A 21,873-nucleotide genomic window follows, 5' to 3' on the forward strand; every position below is an offset into this window, starting at 1 on the left:
ACTTTGGGCAAATCTCCATCCCTGTGTGTGCCCCACTTTCTAGAACGAGGATGATAACGCACCCCTTCTATGGGTCGTGGTAAGGATTAAACCAGGGAAGGAGTGCAGGGCTTGGCACACAGTATAGTTTCAACGAAAGCTGACTTTCTGACCCCTCTGTAATGTCCCAGCAAACAGAGCAAAAATGTAAGGCAAAAGATACCGCAGTAGGTGGCCAAAGGCTGGGCCAACTGAACCCTCCACCCGGAAAACCACACATGCCCTGGATTCACGCATCCATTGGCAACATGCACTGGGCTAACCAGGGCCAAGCCCCACATAGGAAGCTGGGGACAGAAGCTTAAGAACCCTTGCCACTGCCTGCAGGACGTTCCCGGGCCTGTGGGAAGGGCATCTACTCAGTGGGGTCAGCGGCCTTCACGGAAGGCAGCAGCGGGAGGGCAGACCCCACGAGCTCCTAACCCACGCTAAGGCTGAGGCCCGGTGTCCTGAAGAAGCCCGCGCCGGAACTAAGTCTGAAAGGACAATAGATGACTAGGTGAAGCTGGAAGGAGTCTAGGCAGAGGACTCTCCGCGCAAAAGTGCGGAAAGGAAAGAAAGCGGGCGAAGGTGCTATGGAACACGAGGATGGGGGTGGTGTCTAAAGAAAAGTTAGGAGGGCATGGATGTCACAAGCAGGGCTGCGCAAAGACGACTCGCTCAAGTTGGCGATTGCATAGCCTAACCTAGAGGGAAATTCCGAGTCTCCGGAGTGCGCTCCAAGCCCGCCGCTGCAGAAACCTATTCCTCCAGCCTGGAGAGCAGACGCGCAGCGACCCGCCCACATGCTCCTAGTGGGAGGCCGGTCTCTAGGCAACAAGACCCGGCCCCGCCCACAACTGCTGCGTCGCGCCCTCTCCCGGCGGCGTCTTACCAGTGCACCGGGGTCAGGGAATGCCGGCTGGTTGCCTTCCACATTATCCCGGCCATCTGGGATGATGAGTGCTGCCCCTGGCGGCCAGTCTCTCGGCTTTCCATCCTTTTTCTGCCCGGACCTGGACGACCCCACGCCCTCCAGGACCTGGGCTGGGCCAGCCAGTGAGGGAGAGGCTGGAGAGGCCAGCAGACAGGTCCTTATTATTATTATTATTACTTTGAGATGAGGTCTCGCTCTGTCACCCAGGCTGGAGTGCAGTGGTGTGATCACAGCTCACTGCAATCTCCACCTCCCAAGTTCAAGCGATTCTCCTGCCTCAGCCTCCCGAGTAGCTGGGATTACAGGTGTGAGCCACCATGCCCGGCTAACTTTTGTATTTTTAGTAGAGACGGGGTCTTGTCATGTTGGCTAGGCTGGTCTCGATCTCCTGACCTCAAGTGATCCGCCTACCTTGGCCTCCCAAAGTGCTGGGATTACAGGCGTGAGCCACCGTGTCTGGCCAGAGGGAGCAGGAGGGAGCCACGGAGGGCTTGTGTGCACAGCAGCAACATGAGCAGAACTGGTTTTTCAGTGCTCATGCTGTTGCTGCCGGAGGCCTGCCTGGAGGAGCTGGGCATTCAGGGATCATGGCTTGGGCTGCCTGGCAAAGCTGTGGGGAGCAGGGGTCTACCACCTACCAGGGGAAGTAACCATGGTGAGCCCACGGGAGCAGGAAAGGGCAGGCTGGGTGCTCACAACTTGGGGTTCATACCGGGGAAAGGGAGGAAGGCAGACCTTCCTGAAAACCAGTAAGCCAGGGGGCAGCACTGGGACAAGCCCCTGACTCTCCAGTTGGTCTTTTCACCCCAGCAGGTGCCTCCAAGGCTCCAGGAAAGATGCCGACCAATTTCTGGAGATTCATCAGCTCACAGGCCTACAGGAGAAATACGAAATCTTCCCATCCTGGAGTCATGTGAGCATGAACCCCTCCAACAGGACATTACTCTTCTCTGAAGACCAAAGCCTCCCATCTCCCCACAGGCTAACTAAACAACCCATTTCCTTGTGTTGGTCTGCAATAGTTGTGGTGTCTGTGTGGCCAGAGACTGTTTCATACTTCTGTGTGTGTGCTGACCAGAAACAGGAAAGCAGCTTTATTTGAGTAATGCAACTTGGTTGGAAAGTCTTTCAAAATGTGGAGTCTAAGATAAAACTTCAAGTGTTATGAAAAAGTAAGGTTACCAGCTGGGCACGGTGGCTCACGCCTGTAATCCCAGCACTTTCGGAGGCCGAGGCGGGCAGATCACGAGGTCAGGAGATCGAGACCATCCTGGCTAACACGGTGAAAACCCGTCTCTACTAAAAATACAAAAAACAAATAAATAAATAAAATAAAAATTAGCCGAGCGTGGTGTTGGGCGCCTATAGTCCCAGCTATTCAGGAGGCTGAAGCAGGAGAATGGCGTGAATCCAGGAGGCGGAGCTTGTAGTGAGCCGAGATTGCGCCACTGCACTCCAGCCTGGGTGACATGGCGAGACTCCGTCTCAAAAAAAAAAGAGAAAAAGTAAGGTTACCAATCCAGCCCCACCCTGCTGTACCGGCAGGTCAGGGGTTCAGTTAGGGCATGGTGATTGATGTCAAGTGCAACCAAAAGGCATGTCTTCTCCCACCCTCAGGGTCCTGCAGCACTGTGGTCCCCAAGGGGAAGACCAGCACTGGGTAAGTGATAGCTTCAGCCCTCAAGCCAGGCTAGTCCCAAATCACTGCATCATCCTGTCCAGGCTGACACCAGTGCTGACCTGCAGGCCTCAGGCCTCAGCATGCGTGGTCCGCCCTGCTGAAAACACTCTTGTGTCTGTATAGCAGTAACTGAAAAGTTCTCGTGACAGTGCCTGCCTCCAGTGCCTTCCAACAGAGCCCAGGCCCTGGGCACCAGCCACCACACTGACGTAAGAGAATAGTTAGGGTATCACTTCTCAATGATCCCCCCACTACCTATCTCAGGACTTAGGAGGATGCCTAGACACCTCTGCCCACAGGTAAAAAAGTAAAGTTGACCTGTTCTCTTGGGTGCCAGCCCTTCCCTGGACAGAGAACAGGACACTGCCCTGACCATGGAATCCTTCACACCAGGTCCCCATCCTCCTCTGCACCCTTACTGGGAGTACTCATCTCCTTCTTCTCTGCTTAACTCATTATTGCCCCTTACAATGTGGTTGAGGCCCTGACTCCTGCAGAAGGCTTTCTCTGACCACTCCCACAGCCTCCCTACCTCTCTGTTCTGGTATGAATCCCCTAAAACTCTCTGTCTCTCCCACTAGATGTCATGTTCCTCATGGGCAGGGCTGGGAACTGTCAAGTTCTGAATCTAGTAGAGACACAGGATGTTTTCTAAATGAAGGTATAAATGCAACCAACGGAAGAAGCCGAGGACCCTAAAACAGAATTGGTTCAAGTTCTGTTTTTTTAAATGCATGTTCCTATGCAGGGACTATGGAAGGAGCTGGAGGAAGGAAACTAAGACATCTTTACATTTTGTGTGTCTATATCAGATTTCCTTAAAAGGTCTCCATTGCTTAAAATAACAACAGTAATAATAAAGAAGTCTACTAGCCTGGCCCAATCACCTCACTTAATAAAGAAAGGGGAGGTAGAACAGGGAGGGCAGGAACTAAGAACAGGAACTAAGCAAGTGCAGTCAAGGCCAGCCACAGGCCACAAACCGAGGCCCCCAATCTTCCCAACTCAGGCTCCTGCCAACCCTACCTTCCACCAGGATCAAAGAGAGATAAGCCTTCCACAAGGATTTCCATTGCTCATTTTATTTCAATAGCCAACTGCCCTCACAGAAGAAACTGTTCATGTCACAGGTGATCAGAAGCACCATTCTATTCCCTAGGGACTGCATCAGTGCTTATGAACAGCCTACTTTTTAAAGTTGGCAATCACTATAAAAACATCAAATAGTCAAACTAACAAATTTTTTAAAACCAGTGCCCATAATGGCTGAAACTTTATGGAGGGGGAGTGAAGTAGCCCCAGCAGCCAGGATGCTTGCTAGTAAAACCCCTTAAAGAGGGGCAAGGGGCTGTGGCCAGGAAGATGTGGGGGACAGAGCAGCAAGGCAGGACGCTGCAGAACCTGCTGTCAACGACCCTGGTCCTGGCTGCTGGCTCCAGCCACCTGGATGAACTGGAATCTTGATGTCTGTGGTGCCCCCAGCACCCTGGAGGACCAGGCAAAGGCAGCAGAAAGCTGAAATAGATAGTGCGCCTCCTGTCCTGGAGTGGGGCCTGAGGAAATCAAATACTGCCTCTGGGGCTTGTTCCAATAAATGATAGTGTAACCCAAGGACAGTTAAATTCATTCCTAAATGGGAGCTTCTCCCAGCGCCTACTCCTCAGAGCCCTGGCCCTCCCCTGGTAATAGCTTCCTCCACACTCTTCTTCAACTGCACAGCGCAGGACTGAAACTTAGAAATTGCCCTCCTTCGTCCTATCTTAAACTGGGAATCAGTTGCCATCTATGCTATCAACCTCCTTCCTCCCTACACATCACTGAATGAAGACAAGAAAACTGTTGCTGTTGCCCCCCAGAGCCCCACTCTGCTGGCCAGGAGGGCGGGCCTGGGGCCTAGTCGGACTGCTCCTGAGACGATGGCTGGCTGGGCTCACCCAATGGTACCTCTGCATCCTGGTCATCTGTGAAGGACAAAGAAGGTAGCTGGATTTAGAAAGAGGGAAAATTACAACTACCTATTTGCAGATGAAGATTTTCTTTTTTCTTATTTTATTTTAATTTTTTTGAGACAGAGTCTCGCTCTGTCGCCCAGGCTGGAGTGCAGTGGTGTAATCTCAGCTCACTGCAACCTCCACCTCCCAGGTTCAAGCGATTCTCCTGCCTCGGCCTCCTGAGTAGCTGGGATTACAGGCACCCGCCAACATGCCCGGTTAATTTTTGTATTTTTAGTAGAGACGGGGTTGCCCCATGTTGGCCAGGCTGGTCTTGAACTCCTGACCTCAGGTGATCCACCCACCTCACTCTCCCCAAAGTGCTGGGATCACAGGTGTGAGCCACTGTGCCCAGCCCAGATACAGATTTTCCATAAGCCTTTCTCATCATTCCCAGCCCTAGGGGAGAATGAATTTTCTTTAACTTGTTAGGCGCCAGGAGCCTGGAATCCTAGCCTTGGCCATGTGATTCAGATTCAAGTTCCAGCTCTTGCTCTGCTCCTCACAAGCTGGGAGGAATTAGCAAGATACTCCACAGCTCTGAACCTCAGCTTCCCCTTCTGTAAAATGAGACATATCCACCTTGCAATGGCAGCATGGGCACTAAGTGAAACAGACAGTGATAGGCCACCTTCACCAATGCCTTCATCACTTCAGGTTCTGTTTAATCCTCAGAATCCTCATGAGGTAGGGACCATTATTGGTCTCCTTTTACACATGATGAAAATGGAGCACCGAAGAGTGAATGAGCTTGCTCAAGTTACACAGCTGGGCAAGTGCTGGAGCCAGGACTCACACCCGGGCTACCCAGCACTGGGGCCAGTGGCTTTCAGCCACATGTCACCACCTCTCCAGCTACTGGATCTAGGCACTGCACACACAGGAAGTGTGCAACAGGCCTCAGTTTCCTCTTCAGTAAAATGGTGATACCACCAGACTCCCCTAGCTCATAAGATGGTCTGACAGTCATTTTAAAGGCCTAGTTGAGTTTGTCAGTTCTTTCCAAATCATAGGCGCCCCAGGGGAAGATGGAAAGGAAAAATGTCCTAGAAGCTTTAAAGCTGCAAGGGCCCTCAAAAGAAAACCCAAAACATTTTCACATCCAAAAGTTTCCTCGACCCTCACAGTAACCTAGTAAGGGGGCCCCTTTTATAGTTGAAAAGCCTCAGTGCCCAGGATCATCCAGTGCCCCAGTGGCAGAGCTTGTGAAGGACAGATTCTCTAGCTCCCGGTCTGGTTCCCTCAGAGTGGCCTGGGGCAGAGGCACAGCCCCACCACACGGGCTCCTGCTGCTGCTCCAGGCTCTCCATCTGCTCCCCTACCCCAGCTAGAGAGGCCTGGCACCTCTGGTCTTCCAAGCACACCACATGCCTGCTGTCCTCCACAGCACTGCCCACGGAGCCAATAAGGTGAGTGAACAGGCACTGGACTGGGAGCTAGACTGAAAAACTCTGTTCAAATCCCAGCTCTGCCATTTACACCCGCGAGAACTGCTGGAGGCCCTGGTTTCCTCACCTGGAATCCCATTCCCGCCTCTCTTAGATGTGTGCTTATGGGGACTGGAGGAGGGGTGTAAGAAGGAGCTCATCCTAGGGCTCAGCACCCTTTAAATTCCATGTCCCTTCTCTCCACACCTAACCTTTCTTCAGATTAGGTACCTCTTCCTCCAGAAAGTCTCCCTGGCTCTCGCGGAAGCTGGAAGACTGGAGTTCACTCACCAGTGTTCTCCTTGTCAGTATCAAACAGGACGGTCAGTGAGAAAGATGACGGAGGTGGTGGTGGCGGTGGTGGGGGGAGGAAGTGGAGCGCAGAGAGGTAGCCTGGCGGGAGGAACTGCGGCTGTGGTGGAAGCGGTGGCAGCGGTGGAAGAGGTGGCAGTGGTGGCGGCGGCGGCGGCCGCGGCGGCAGGTAGTAGCTTGGCTGGAAGTCTCCCCCTGGTTCTGACGCCTGCACGGCACACACAGCAGAGAGGCAGAGAGGAGAGAGAGTTAGCCAGATGGGCTGACCAAACATAGCTCTCACCCCTGAAGTGGGGGGCTCCTGATGGGGTAGATGCATGGTCCCAAACACACAGGCACAGGGCACTTGGAAGGGGGCATTCAGCGAACACCTGCCAAATTATTGAAGGCAAGAAGGAACACAGGCAACCTCAGATAAGCATGGGAACAGCTGAAGGGTCACAGTGACAGAGCCCTTCTGTATATGCCAGGGCGACTGTGCTTGGGTGCTCACAATCCTCGGCGGTGGGTTCTATTACTATTCTTGCTGTAATGATGAAAAACAGGTTCAGTGAGATGAAGCTACAGGCCCAGGGCCCCAGAGCTGCTTTGTGGTTAAGGGGCAGAACTGGATCCCAAGTTGGCTGACTCCATAGCCCACTCAGCTGACCTCTGTCCAGCGCTGCTCTGCACTGGGGAAGGGTCTGAATGCATCCCAACCCTACAGGACCCCCTGTCTGGCACATGTGGTGACTTAAACTCAAGTGCCAGGGGGGCCTTTGGGAGAAGAGGTTGGCAATGTGGGTGTAGCGCAGCTGTTTCTGAGGCAAGCATACACTGGGTGACTTCAGACAAGTGGCCTCACTGACGAACATTTTGCTGCTTCTGTCCCTTCTTCAAGGGATGGAATCCAACCCCTTACCACAGCACAGGGCCCCATCACAGGATATGGAGGGGGGATGACTACACAGCTCAGAGCTTAACCGAGAAACACACAAATGTCCTAAGAAATAATACTGAGTTTTGGATGTAGTTCCTGTCGTTCACTTCTCTATCCAGATGCTTCAGAGCAACACTCCCTGAGCTGAGTTTCATGGAGTCCTGGTGTCCTACAAAGTATTTTTTAGTACTCTTAAAAGTGTTCTTTGTTAAGTGAGTTTGAGAAACCTCATATACTGCTCCCCACATTAGTGGGTCACACATGAGCATATTAAAGGCTTGGAAGAGTCTGCAAAAAATCTCCTTAGATTAACCCAGCACTTCCTAACTTCATTCAACCACCAGGAAGGGAAGAAATCCCACTTTTAAGTACCTACTTATGTGCCAGACCCTGTGCTAGGTATTTTACATGCATCGCCTTATCTATTCTAAGGAGCCCTAATAGATAGGTCCTCCCACCCCCATTTTACAGACCAAGACCTGAGTGAGGTCCTCAGAGGGCAGATAACTGCCATGGGTCACATGGCTGGGATACGACAGGGGAGGCAGAATTGGACCCTAGGTCTGCCCACCTCCAGGGCCAGTGCTGTCCTGTGAACAGGACAGCAGAGGAAGCCAAGCAGCAGCAGGTGGGCAGGGACAGGAACAGGAAGGAGGAAACTGTTCTGGAGGGCACCTCCAAGCCTTGGCAGGGGGCAGCAGGACAAGGATGAAAGTGATTCAGGGGCTCTTGGGTTTGAAACAGCTCACAAATCAACGCCTGATTCTCTCTCCAGACTTGAGAGGGTGGAAGGGGGATTATTAGTGCTTTAATTCCAAGCTGCTCAGTCAAGCATCTCCCTGGATCACAGCTCCTGCCTGGGGCCTGTGGTGGCAGCTCGGGCCCAGATAAACCGACTGAGATCACACTCTTAACAAAGGCCGTCTGGCAGGCCTGTCAATCAGAGCCCTGCCCTGGACGCCAGGCTCCAGGCTTCTGCGTGAGCAGACGGAACGTGCTCTACTTGGCCAGAGCCCCTCTCTTTGTGTGGAGGCTGGAGATGCCTGGCTCTCCCTGGGCAGTGCCCACAGATGTCAGGTAGGCAGCAGTGCTGGTGTGAGTCAAGGGCCATGTGTGTTCTACCTCTGTGGGAGAGAGGGAAGGGCAGTGGAAAGCACCTGGGCTCCAGAGTCAGGGCGACCGAGGTACACGACCCGGCTCTGTCACCAACCAGCTGTGTAACTGGAATCCCAGTCTCTCTCTCACCAGTTTTATGACCCTGGCCAAAAACTTAACTTCTCTGAGCCTTTTTTTCTCGATGCTACAATGGGGTATAATACCTGCCTTGAAGGTTCAATAGACACCCTGGAATTATCAAGGCCAGTGGCTTTCAAACTTTCTTCCCTTGAAACAGTGGAAAATGATTTTTAAGCACAATCTTACAACATCTAAGATAAGTGGAAGAGAAGCTGCTGCCGCCAGGCTGAAGCAAGAGTGAGGACCCAGTGACCTGTGTGCCCAACCTGCCCGGGTGAAGCTCAAGCCCCATTGGACTGGCTCCACACTGTGCAGCTAATGACTTTCATTAAGGAGAGAGAGGGCTTTTAGCCATCCTAGTCTGGAAGGAGCTGGTAACCAAGGCCATAAAACTCAATCACACCTGCCTTGTAGTACACACCACAGGGATGACCTGACTTTACACACTCGGTCTCAAAATTCCCAGCTTAGAGAGAATACCAGGTAACGACTGACCTTTATTAATCTTTTAAAAGGATTAAATTTCATTCTTTCAACAGGTATTTCCTAAGGTGTCAAGTGTTTGGGGGAAGGTTTCCATATTTTTCATGACTCAGCTCAAATGCCACCTCCTCCTGAAAGCCCTCTGCAGTCTCAAATGTGCTATACCTGTGGGCAGGGAGCCTACCTCCGGTCCTGGCTCTGCCCTAAATTTTGTGGTCCCAGGAAGGTGATATTCCCTTTCTGTAGTCCAGCAAAATGAAGAGCCCTTCTAGCATCAGCATCAGTCAAGGAAGGGGTCACCCTGAACGCTCAGAGCCTTTCAGCCCACTGCCCTGAAAAGCACACGCCATGGCCCAAGCCGAGTGGTGCAGACCGGTCCACACGTGTGCTCCCAGAGACACACACACTGTGCCTGGGCAGTGCCTAGCCCTCCACCAGTACTCGGGGGCTGGCATGGAGTGGGCACAGTTTATGACAGCTGGCTTCCCGGGACTGAGGATCCATCAAGGCAGCAGGGGCAGCTGGGAGGAGGAAGCTGGCAAGAAGTGAGGGGTGGGACTCACCAAGTCTCCGCCTTGGTACTGGCTGCGGGACACATGCCTGAAGCCCTGCTGCAGGGGGACGCCAGGAGGGGCGTCCAGGTAGCCCAGCGGGAACGGGCAGTAGGGGTGCATGCTGGAGCCGCCAGGGTACTCAGGGCCTAGTGCACGGTCCGGGTTGATGCTCAGAGGGCGCACTAAAGAACGCAAGCAAGAAAGGAAGTGTTAAACACCGCTGGGAAAAGCAGCCGCAGGGCGGCCCAGGGCGGCGGGGTCATCAGCGCTGCAGTCCAAGCACAGAAAGCCCAGCCCGCCCTTCCTTCCGCTGGGCCCTCACTGCATCTCCATCCTCCAGCCAGCCCCACTGCTCTTGGAGAGTCCTCGGCACGGCCATCAAGCCCGCTGTGGGCCAGGGCCGCCTCCAGACCTCCCCGCTGCCCCACACACCGTCCACCCGCACTCTGCCTCTGCGAGGCCTCAGTGCCGAGCTTCTCCTCCTCCTCCGGGTCACAGTGAACCCGGCCATGGCTCGAGCCCTTGTGTGACTCTTTGATCAACCCTGTCCCTCCCACAAGGACAAGGTCCTTGAGGGCAAGAAATGTGACCCGCGTCCTCCATCACGAATGCCTGGCTCACGGTTCGGCTCAGCCCTGCTTGTCTGTTGAGATGCAAAAAAGAAAGGCGGCTTCTAGATCTGCGGTTTCAGGCCTGTGACCCTGTCAGATGGGACGTTCCCTGGGGACCTAGATTTTCCTGGAAAGTCAGGGGGCCAGGACGAGCCTGTGGGAGCCTCCGGACTAGTGTCCTGGCACACAGAGGGCAGGAGCTTGTCCAGCGTGACCCAGGCCCCTGCCTCGGCCTGAGCCCGTCCCACCACACCACCATGGGGGAGACACCAGGAAAACGCGTCCGCACCAAACCCCGGGGCTTTTAAAGCTTCAAATGTACATGTGACTTGAAACTACTTCAATACCAAAAGCTCCAAGACACAGGGAACAATGTAATTTATGTACAAGGTGAGGGGAGAAAAGAAAGGCAACATCTTTACAGACCAACTGTTCTCTTGTGTGGAGTAAAGAAACAGGCTCTGTTCACCTGCACGTGGGGAAACGGAGGGAAGAGGTGCGCAGGCGCACTGGGCCAGGGCGGTGCTGAGGGGAGGAGCCTCCCGACCGCAAACCAGGAGGGAAGAGTGCGCAGGCGTCCTTGCGCTAACGTGCCGGCGGGAAAATTCTGTTATTCTGGAGGAGGAGCCTCCAGCCCAAGGAAATGGCGGGAAGAGGTGCGCAAGCGCAGTAGGACTCGGCTCCTCGAAGCCTCCCCCCGGAAAAAGAAGCACTGCTAAGTCGACCGGACGCCATTTTGTTCTTGCAGGCCGGAGTGGCACAAACTATAGCTAAATTTTAAAAGCTCTCTGAACCGCCCATTCCTTTCTGTTTCTCGTTTCCTTTTTGCGAAAAGGTACCCAGTCCAAATCCCTGTTCGAAGAAGAGTTTCTGAAAACAGAAGGTCCATTACCCGTGGAAAGCATTCTCTCCCCCCCCCCAACCCCCCCAACCCCTATGCCAGCTCCCCATCCAGGCTGGCCTGGGCTGCCAGCTCCGGGAGTCGACCGCTGGACCAAGGCCACGACTTACCAAAGTCGGTGAACAGTGGGCCGGGCACGGTCCGCAGCGGCCTGCGCAGGTCTAGGGGGCCGGGGTAGCCACTGCCTGCGGCCTCTGCCCCAAAAGGGGGTCCCGCAAGGCTGGGCATCGCCACGGCGGCTCGCTCGCTCGGCTCCACGTGGCCGCGGCCGCCCAGAACCGGCTGGAGGGCTCTCGGGCCGGGGTTCCGGTCCCGCGGGGGCCGCTCGAAGAAGCAGGCGGCCGCGCGGCCTTCGGGTCCCGGGTCGGCGTCTCCGGAGGCAGTCCCCGGGGGCAGCGGGCGGAGGCTCGCGCCCGGGACGGGGGCGGGGGCGGCGGCGGCGGCGGCGGCCGCAACCCCGGAGGCCTGCTCGGGCCCCTGCGCACACAGGGCCGCCTTCTGCTCCTCCTCGGCGGCCTGCGTCTTGAGCACCTTCTGCGCGGCCATGATCTTCTGGCGCTCGGAGATCAGGTAGCACTTCTCGCAGAGGCAGTGCTTCCAGCGGCACTTGCCCGCGTGGCCCTTGACGGGCACCAGGAAGCCATGGTTCCTGCATCTCGAGCACTTGGGGGTGCGCACCATTTTGTCGGCCATTGGCAGGGTCAGCCTTGGTAGCACAACCAGCACCTCTGGGAGCTGCAGAGCAAGTGGCGCTGGGATGAGCGGCGCCCCACAAGTCCCTCGTTCTGGGGACATTGGATACACTTGTAACAAAGCGGCTCGCAGTGTGTCCTGGGAACTGCAGCAAGAACTTTGCATTTTCCCTCCTTTTGGGGGGTGCACAGTTTGGAGAGTTTCTGTGCTTTGGGTAATTAGATGCAATGGATTGGGTTGAATAAATTCTTCACGGGATGCTATTGCATGTATGTCATTTAGCTTATCTGAAGTCTTAGGCATGTAATTTTCCAAACTCTGTTCCCGCCACCGACGGAAGGTATTTGTAACTTTATGAAAGGCGGAGTGATATTCAACGGTCCACAGATTTAAAACTCGGGAGGAATGTAGCTCTCGGTGTAGAAAAGTACTGTAAGAGGCAAACTGTATTTCTCCTCCCCGAAGCTGCTGCTTCTGTGGCAGTTCACTTCTCTGCCCTGCAGAGATGCTTCAAGGATATTCCAGAATATTCTCAAGAGTTCAGTGCAATGTGATGGTTGCTCAAGGGTATGCCCTTACAGTAATTCCCGTTTCTTGAGAGTCTTGGTGTAGGAATGCATTTCTGGAAGACGGCACGTTGCTGATGTTGATGCCTTCCAAAGTGAGCATACTTAGAATATTTTAAAGTAAAATAGACAGAATATTGTAGCACTAAGCCTGGCATAGTGTCCTGTGCCTGTAGCCCTAGCTACTCGTGAGGATCACTTGAGCCCAGTAGTTGGAGACCAACCTGAGCAACATGGCGAGACTCCTGTTTCTAAAAAATTAAATAAAACAAAAATTCTGCAAGACCCCTGTTTCTAAAAAATTAAATTAAAAAAAATTTCTGGCACTAGCTTCAGTGATTGCTTAACCTCATCATGAACTTCGTTATCCTTGTAAAACAACCCAAATCTTGGGACATCTGAAAAGTTAGCACAGACGTCATAGTTTACCCAAGGGCATTAATTGTTGGTTTTTTTTGTTTGTTTGTTTTTTTTTTTGAGACAGAGTCTCGCTTTGTCACCCAGGCTGTAGTGCAGTGGCACGATCTTGGCTCACTGCAACCTCCGCCTCCCAGGTTCAAGCGATTCCCCTGCCTCAGCTTCCTGAGTAGCTTGGATTACAGGCGCCCGCCACCATGCCCAGCTAATTTTTGTATTTTTAGTAGAGACGGGGTTTTCGCCATGTTGGCCAGGCTGCTCTTGAACTCCCGATCTCAAGTGATCCACCCGCCTTGGCCTCCCAATGTGCTGGGATTACAGGCGTGAGCCAGCGCGCCCGGCCATTAATTCATTTTTTAAAAACAAATTTGTGACACCCTGAGGCGTCTCTCTCTCTCTCTGTCTCTTCCGCCCCTCCCCCCCCACCACCCCACTGCCTCCATTTCCCTCCCCTCGCCTCCCCTCTCCTCCCTTCTTTGTCCTAAAAAAGGAAAAAATGGGCCACTAACAAGCTGAAAAGCTTCTAATTAGATCAGTCGCATTTAAGGAGGTAGTTACAGTTAATATGTGGTTAAAACTTGTGCATTTTTCATTGCCCTTTCTTTGAATTTCTCTCTTTCTGTTGGTAGAATGGGAGAAGCCCATGCCTGGTGTCCACCTTGATTTTCCTGAGTCCGTGATTGTAGTTGTACCTTGCGTTTCTCACTAGCTGCCTGGGAATAGGAAATGGTTACCATTTGGCGGCTTCTTAGACACTGGAAAGCGAAAAAAGGTTTTAAAGTCTTTTTCTGCTTTAAAAAAAATCATCTTAAGAAAGTAAAAGTAGTAAAAAGTTTCCTGTATTACTTGGCGTGTTAAGACTTCACCGGTTGTTCTGCATCCATTTAAGGAGGTCTAGGTTTGTTTCTGCTTTGCTCTAACAACCTCTCAGTTAAGTTTTTATTTTAAAAATATGATTAGTGGGCCGGGTGCAGTGGCTCACGCCTGTAATCCCAGTACTTTAGGAGGCCGAGGCAGGTGAATCACCAGAAGTCAAAAGTTCAAGACCAGCCTGGTTAACATGGTGAAACCTCGTCTCTACTTAAAAAAAATACAAAAATTAGCTGGGCATGGTGGCGGGCGCCTGTAGTCCCAGCTACTCGGGAGGCTGAGGCAGGAGAATCAGTTGAACTCGGCAGGCAGAGGTTGCAGTGAGCCGAGATCATGCCATTGCACTCCAACCTGGGCAACAGAGCGAGACTGTCTCAAAAAGAATCATATATATATATATATATATGATTAGTGGCTGGTTGCAGTGGCTCATGCTGTAATCCCAACACTTCAGGATGCCGCGGCAGGAGGATAGCTTGAGCCCAGGAGTTCCAGACCAGCCTGGGAAGCATGGCAAAACATGTCTCTACAAAAATTAGCCAGGCATGGTGACTTGCGTGCCTGTAGTCAAGAGGATCGCTTGAGCCCAGAACGTCGGGGCTGCAGTGAGCCGTGTTTGTGCCACTGCATTCCAGCCTGGGTGACAAAGCAAGTACCTGTCGAAAAAAAAAATAGTTAAAGGACAGGCAAGCTCTTTTTCTGACTCTACCCAATAAAAAATGTATAGCGTTTTTCACTGACCTTGTCTTTTGAAAATGTCACTTAAAAATCATAGTTTCAGTACTGCTGTCGAAAAATCTGGGGCACAAGCTGCATTGTTTCATGACACTGCAAATTGTAATGTTATTTTCTGCATTATCAAATTTAAATTTGAACATCAGGTGACATCGGATAATAAGGCCTAAAAACGAAAACTACTCATTTATATTTCATGCTTGACCACCCAAGCTCTCTTCACTTTCTCATTAATATTAATAATTTAAAGGAAAATTTTCTTCAAAGCAAGCTATTTGAGTTAACATACTTTAGCCTTGTTAACTACAAAATGCTTCCGTATTCACTTCATAGCTTTAGAGGCAAAATATACCCAAGCTGATGTGAATTTGCATAGTGCTTTGAGAACATTAATAAACAACAATGTATCTTTTTAATCAGTAGTCATGTTTTAAGATGCAGGGTTTACACAGTAAACAAATCTACGAAGAAAAACACTAGTTTATTTCTTTCCCCCAAAAGTCTCAATTTGTGTAGGTAAATTTCAACAGAGTTTTATTTATCTCATTCTTGGAAATTCAGGCAAATTTATAGTTTTGTTCTGTTTAGGTTGATGGCTGATTACTTCTTAGACTGCTGCTTTAAAAAAAAAAAGATATATATACAAACACATTTCTTTAAACTGGTTTTTGTTTGTTTGTTTTTTGAGACAGGGTCTGGCTTCATAACCCAGGCTGGAGTGCAGTGGCTTGGTCTCTGCTCACTGCTACCTCTGCCTTCCGGGCTCAGGTTACCTGCCCACTTAAGCCTCCCGAGTAGCTGGGACACCAGGCACATACCACCACACCTGGCTAACTCTTGTATTTTTTTGTAGAGGCAGGGTTTCACTATGTTGCCCAGGGGCTCAAGTGATCCACTGGCCTTGGCCTCCCTAAGAGCTGAGATTACAGGCGTGAGCTACTGCGCCTGGCAGTATTTTAAAAGATAGTGACATAATATAAAAGCAGAAAACATGAAGTCAAAAAAGGATGGGAGCAGTAAATACACAGTGAACGACTTCCTTCCCCACACCTAAACCTTGGGATATTTACATTTAAGAAAGTCTGCCAACTTACAATTGCTGAAGAATTGCAGTTTGACTAATTAACCGCAGTGAGGATGCTTGGTGGTCATATATGACTCTGAGCTTTTTTTCCCAGAGTCCCTAGTTTCCTAACGCCTCTTCTATTTGGTTAATATGATTGCTGCTGGTACTGTTTAATTCATATTCATTTTAAAGAGCCTTGCATTATGCAGTGCACGGGGGTATCATTTATAATCATTAAATATTGCATACACTAGAATGTTTCCTTACTGGCAGCGCTCAAGAGTAAGGACGGGGTTTTTTTTTTTTTTTTTGCCTATAGCATCTCTTCCCCCAGCAGCTATAACCCAGATATCTGCTATCTTCCCTTCTTCGAGCTCTCTCCAGTGAGCAATGAAAACTTTATTGAAGATTTCATAGAAGAGGTGGAGGGGAGGATTTACATGATACATCCTATGGCAGATACCTTAAAATCCTGTCTTAGCATTTCTGTTCTCTCAGGATCCTCCTCTGTTGTGCCAAACCCACTGGTCTGTCTGCCCACAGACAAGTGCTCTGTCCTCCCACTGGCTAGTACCCAGCCTCTCTAGTTCCTCTCTCCTTTCTCTATTTCTGTTAGCCTCCATAATGGCTGTGGCTATCTTATTTCCCTTTATGTCTAGCACAACATTGATATTCAGTGAAATACTTGTTGAATGTGTGAATGAATCCTCCCTCTCCTGCCAATGTCAAAGTTATCTCCTCCCCAATTGGCTTCAGCAACTTTCCTCAAATATTATACAAGTGCTCAGCAAAACAGAAAGCCCACAGTGATCAAGGCCACTGTTCTGACCAGCAGAATTGGGGGACTGACTTTGGTCTTGAGCTCACCCCCTCCCCTAATGGCTTAATAATGGTAATAATAATATTTAGCATTTTCTAACTGTTTATATGTGCCAGGAACTCTCAAGTCCTTTACATGTATTAAGTCATATAATCCTACTAACAAGCCTCCAAGGTAGATTACTGTTATTATCACCCCCATTTTATACATGAAAAACTGAGACCAAAGAAGTTTAGAACTTCCCAAGATTTCACAGCCATTAAGTGGAAGAGCTATCATTCAAAACCAGGAAATCTAACGTCAAAGTCTATGTTATTAACCATATATTTGCTAACCCAAACATTTCTTCTAAACCAAACAGTGATCTCCCCAAGAAAGCTTCGGTGATGAATAGAAATGTTTGTATCATTATATACTCTATTATAGTTGGGGCAAAGGGGGGTAAAGGGGGTACCAACCTGGAGAAACTTCCTAGGATGCCCTGCTTAGCTGCTTTTCTCTATCCATGGTCAGTATTTATTGAGTGCCAACCGTGTGCTAAGCATAAGACATGCAGAAGTAAGTAGAAAGACAGGATCCTTGCCTTTAGGCCTACATTCTAGCTGGCAATCCAATTACTTGGTAAACAAGTAATTCTAGAGTAATAAAAGTCAGATTTTCGGAGCCCATATAGAATTCTAAACTGGCTTGAGAAATCAAGGAAGACTTCCCTGAGGGGCTGATTTATAAGCTGTTGCCTAAAGGGTTAGTAGCCAGCCACAAAAGCAGAAGTGTGTCCCACATGCTCAGTGGCCTACAGTGTGGCTGTAGTGCAGCAAGGTTGAGACACTGGCGAGAAATGAGATGGAAAAGTAAGTTGCAGCCAGGCTGTGGAAGGAGTCCTTGAGGGAAATTGACCAAGGAGAAGAGGAAATGACATGGCAGAGCCAGGCAAAACAATAAGTAATAAGCACTCGTGCAGGTATTGCAAGATTCAAATAGACTTGAGTGGGGTTTTCCTTGAGGTGGTTGTTCCAGGTGGGGCACACGTTTGAGGCTAGCCATGGCCCAAACTAGCACTGGGCCAGACAGGGTTCCTCCTTCTAACCCTGGGACACCATTAACAGATTCATCTGACCTCTCCTAGGAATCTTGGAGAAGTGAGGCGCAAAATAGTAATGGATGGAAGGCAAAGGAGTGAGAGAAAAGAAGAGCATGAGGCAGTCAAACAGACCAAAGCTGTTGGGGAGGCTGTGAAGGTTAAGACTGGAACACGCAATTCTGTGGAGCAAAGGAAAAGTACACCATCCTGGCGGAGAGGGCATGCTCCAAGTGCTACTGTTCAACCCAATAGTACTGACTTGTTCTGTCTTGTTTTTACTTGCTAATTGGATGAACAAACGTTTTTTGACACCCACAGAAACTTTCTTCCCTCCCTTCCTTTCTTCTTTGTTTTTGTTTGTTTGTTTGTTGTTTTTTTGCAGCAGGGTCGCACTCTGTTACCTAGGCTGGAGTGCAGTGGCGCGAGCATAGCTCACTACACCCTCAAACTCTCAGCTCAAGCAATCCTCCCACCTTGGCCTCCCAAAGTGCTGGGATTATAGGCATGAGCCACCGTGCTCAGCCCACAGAAACTTTCATAATATGTATATGTAGCTGATTACATGTATTTTTGATAGTACTATCAAATTTCTATAAATTTCAATTTTTTTTTCTGAAAATATGAGAGGCACATGTCCCTATAAACTACGTTGCTAATAGGGAATAATATAACCTTTAATATCTCTGTCCTGTGGTAAAATGCAAACTTAATTTAACACAAGAGGCATGAATTGAATGCCTACTATATACAAGGTACTGTTCTCTGGTAAAAGCAGAGTCAAAAAGAGCAAAGGAAAAAGAAAATTAAATTGAATCTTCCTTTTTCTGTGTATGTTCCTTGTCTAGTTTCTTAGAAAACAGTAACTTTCTATTTATCAAAAAACAAAAAACCAGCATCTTTTTCCTGAGTTATGCTTCTATGAGAAAGGCAAACAGATACCAATAATTTATCTTTCGAGAGACCTTTCTAAACATTTTATGTCAGAGAGTCAGTACAAGTTCAGTCCGTTTTGTAACTGAAAACAGATGGCAAGTAATACTACTCTAAAGACAGGCAAGCTGGGTGAGAACATGATCATTAGTTATTAGCTGTGTTAACCTTAGCTAAATTATTTAACTTCTTGGAGCCTCAGTTGCAATAGTAATATTTGTAAAACGTGTTGCAAATCCCAAAGTGTGGCACATTTATCCCATTTAGTGATATTGTTATTTAATGAATGCTTACAACTTTGCAGACATGGCCTCATTTAAACCACAGAACAACATGTATAAGGTAGGTAATTTTATTGTGTCCATTTGACAAATAACATTGAAGCTTAAAGTTCAAAAATATTCTTACCCAAGGTACATAGGAAGTGACAGAAACACATGCGAATAGCCTCCCAGTCTGAACTCCTAAGTACTATGCCATATTGCCATCATTTAGTTATTTCCTTTGCTCTAACTGTAAGGTGAGATGCCTGACTCTTGTAGGATTGATGAGATCATACATTTGAATAGCCCAGCACAGGTCTGGTATCTGGCACATGGTTAGCATGCATTGCATAGTATCAAGGAGGAAGAAGGGACAAAGGGAAGGGGGGGTGAGAGATGAGTAGTATTTCTGACTGACCCCAAGCCACGTCCAATCACAGGATTTGATTTAGCTACACAGTGGCATCAGGCTCTCCAAGCATAGATTAAACACCAGCTGTCCAATATTATACCTATTATTTATTGTGGCTATTGAGCACTTAAAATGTGCCCAGTTAAATTTAAGATGTTCTGAAAGTATAAAATATACACCAGATTTTAATGACATAGTATGAAGAAAAAAATGCAAAATATCTCAACAATTTTATATAGATTATATATTGAAATAATATTTTGGATATATTGAAGTAATACTTTGGGTATATTGAATTAAATAATATTTTAATGTGGCTTTTTACTTTTTTAATGTTGCTACCAGAAAATCTTAAATTATATGTATGATCTTTCCTTATATTTCTATTGGGCAGCAGTGCACAAGAGATTTGTGTGCTCAGTCCTTCTACTTCTGAAGACCAAGTTTTCCACAGTGGCTCATGTTCAAGGTGTTACATCATCTTCAGGTAGAGTGTACCACGTTCATACACCCCTCCATCATGGTGGTTAGATAACCTTCACTCGCATGAATCTCTGCTCTTTACCATTTAGGGCCTTTTTAATGGGATCAAAACACTGTCTCATGCTTCGCAACTGGAAATATTACTATTAGAAAATGCCAACTAGAAGAGTCTAATAAAACTCCAGTTTGCATTTTGAATCTTCAAACATATGATGTTATTTTTATGGGAATATTTTCCTATTTCTCTTGTTAGGTATAAATTACCAGTAAAATACTGTGTAAACTAGAAAAGAAAGAAGGGTGTCATTATTTACTAAGGTTACAGCATGCCTGCAATATAGAATCCATCAGTTTTGCCTAAAAGCTCAACCAGAGGGCACAGGTCGATTATGTACATGTCGCTTGATAAATGTAGTCCCGTGGATATTTTATATTGTAAGAATTCTGGAAAATTAGTTTTTAAAGTATTTGATTAATACCCTTCTTCTCCCCTAGAACCTACCCCAGATAAACAATTACTACCACTAGGAGTAGTAATTTTGCTTTGCACAAATAATTCCTTAATAAAAGGCATGAAGATTTGTTATGAACAGTTTTTTTCCTAAGCATATAGAGATTATTACCTCCTACACATTTTCTTTAAACATAGTTAAACTTACTTAGCCTAATCAGTTTGGGGATTGTTGCTTTTTCCTCTTTAACTTGCCAGATAAATCAGAAATATTTATTTTAAGAGACAGTTTAAGGAACTCTATCATTCCCAATCTGTCAGAGTTTTACAAATAAATCTCAGTTGAATGTCTATCATTGTTTCCAATCTCATCAAGAAAAAAAAAAAAGTATATAATTCATCAGAATAATTAGTTATCTGGGGTTGAATAATTCTAAGAATAAACATTTGACCCCCTGGCACTTCATAAACGCCCTGGAGTGAGAAGGATTATACATTAATGTACAAGATGTAAAAGGGTCCATATACACCCTTAACATTATTGCAAGCATGTGGGACATATTTAGGTAAGTTAAAACCAAGTGTGGGTTTTGAGTTTGGCCATCTTTCATCAGTGGCTTACTAAAGCTTTATTCCTTTGGTGTGAGGATAGTGGGGTGCAGAGAAGTGGGTAGGAAGAATGGAATAGTGGCAACAGTGCCCCCTGCTGCCCAATGGCCACCTCCCTTCATGGAAACTTAAGGTTTCAGGGATTTTTAGAGACATGGTACCCCAGGGAATAATGAAACGCCTCTTAAGGAAGTCAGGAAGGAAAGAACTAACATATATAAAGGTTTTACAGCATTGCAAGCATTGTTGTATCATTTAATAATATGAAGCTTATTACAAATTTAGGAAAGAATATGATGTATTTCATAGATGAAGAAACTGAGGTTCAAGAATATAAGATAAACTTTACAAATTTCATAGCTAGAAGTGGAGTAGTCCAGACTGTGGATCAGGTATGCCTGGCTCCAAAGCCTGTGCTTCTTATACTGCAGCACACTGCCCATAGGTGGAAGCCAAGGACATAGCTCAGAATCCTCAGGTATGGTGACCAAGTGTCCTGATTTGCCTGAGACTGAAAGAGTTTTAGGGACATGGGATTTTTAGTGGTAAAACCTCCCTGTTTTGTCCGGGAAAAGCTGGGACAAGTTGGCCACTATAGCTGGAATTCGACGGAATAAAGCACCAGGCTGGAAGGGTTTATTTGGAAAAGGAGGAAGGCTGCCTGGTTCTCTGTCCTGTCCTGCTCTGAGACAGCCACAGGTGAACAATCTCTGTCCTGCTTTCATGCGCATCCCTGTGAAGAAACCACCAAACAGGCTTTATGTGAGCAATAAAAGCTTTTAATCACCTGGGTGCAGGCGGGCTGAGTGCGAAAAGAGAGTCAGCGAAGGGAGATAAGGGTGTGGCCGTTTTATAGGATTTGGGTAGATAAAGGAAAATTACAGTCAAAGAGGGGTTGTTCTCTGGCGGGCAGAGTGGGGGTCACAAGGTGCTCAGTGGGGGAGCTTTTGAGCCAGGATGAGCCAGGAGAAGGAATTTCACAAGACAGTGTCATCAGTTAAGGCAGGAACAGGCCATTTTCACTTCTTTTGTGGTGGAACGTCATCAGTTAAGGCAGGAACAGGCCATCTGGATGTGTACATGCAGGTCACAGAGGATATGATGGCTTAGCTTGGGCTCAGAGGCCTGACATTCCTGTCTTCTTATATTAATAAGAAAAATAAAACAAAATAGTGGTAAAGTGTTGGGACGGTGAAAATTTTTGGGGGTGGTATGGAGAGATAATGGACGATGTTTCTCAGGGCTGCTTCGAGCGGGATTAGGGGCAGCGTGGGAACCTAGAGTGGGAGAGATTAAGCTGAAGGAAGATTTTGTGGTAAGGGGTGATATTGTGGGGTTGTTAGAAGAAACATTTGTGGTGTAGAATGATTGGTGATGGCCTGGATACGGTTTTGTATCAATTGAAAA

At 48.4% G+C, this 21,873-nt stretch overlaps 1 protein-coding gene and 1 long non-coding RNA gene across 3 annotated transcripts; one reads left to right on the forward strand and one right to left on the reverse strand.

The window, feature by feature from the left end:
- The first annotated feature begins 879 nt into the window (after positions 1-879).
- Positions 880-1,961, forward strand: LOC129060391 (uncharacterized). Of its 2 annotated transcripts, none has more exons than XR_008527075.2 (2): positions 880-1,260; positions 1,766-1,961. It is a non-coding gene; the product is annotated as an uncharacterized LOC129060391 (long non-coding RNA). The 2 variants fall into 2 exon arrangements; XR_008527074.2 differs by having other exon boundaries at positions 880-1,109.
- A 1,741-nt stretch (positions 1,962-3,702) lies between these two features.
- DMRTB1 (DMRT like family B with proline rich C-terminal 1) lies at positions 3,703-11,818 on the reverse strand. Its single transcript, XM_002810802.3, has 4 exons — positions 11,181-11,818; positions 9,568-9,740; positions 6,346-6,574; positions 3,703-4,597 (listed from the first exon to the last, which is right to left on the reverse strand). Exons 1-4 carry the CDS (start codon positions 11,761-11,763, stop codon positions 4,530-4,532), a joined length of 1,053 nt encoding a protein of 350 aa, XP_002810848.2. The 5' UTR covers positions 11,764-11,818; the 3' UTR covers positions 3,703-4,529.
- Positions 11,819-21,873: the final 10,055 nt, after the last annotated feature.

Source organism: Pongo abelii, chromosome 1 (assembly GCF_028885655.2).
Source record: "Pongo abelii isolate AG06213 chromosome 1, NHGRI_mPonAbe1-v2.0_pri, whole genome shotgun sequence".
In the NCBI taxonomy this organism is placed as follows: domain Eukaryota; kingdom Metazoa; phylum Chordata; class Mammalia; order Primates; family Hominidae; genus Pongo; species Pongo abelii.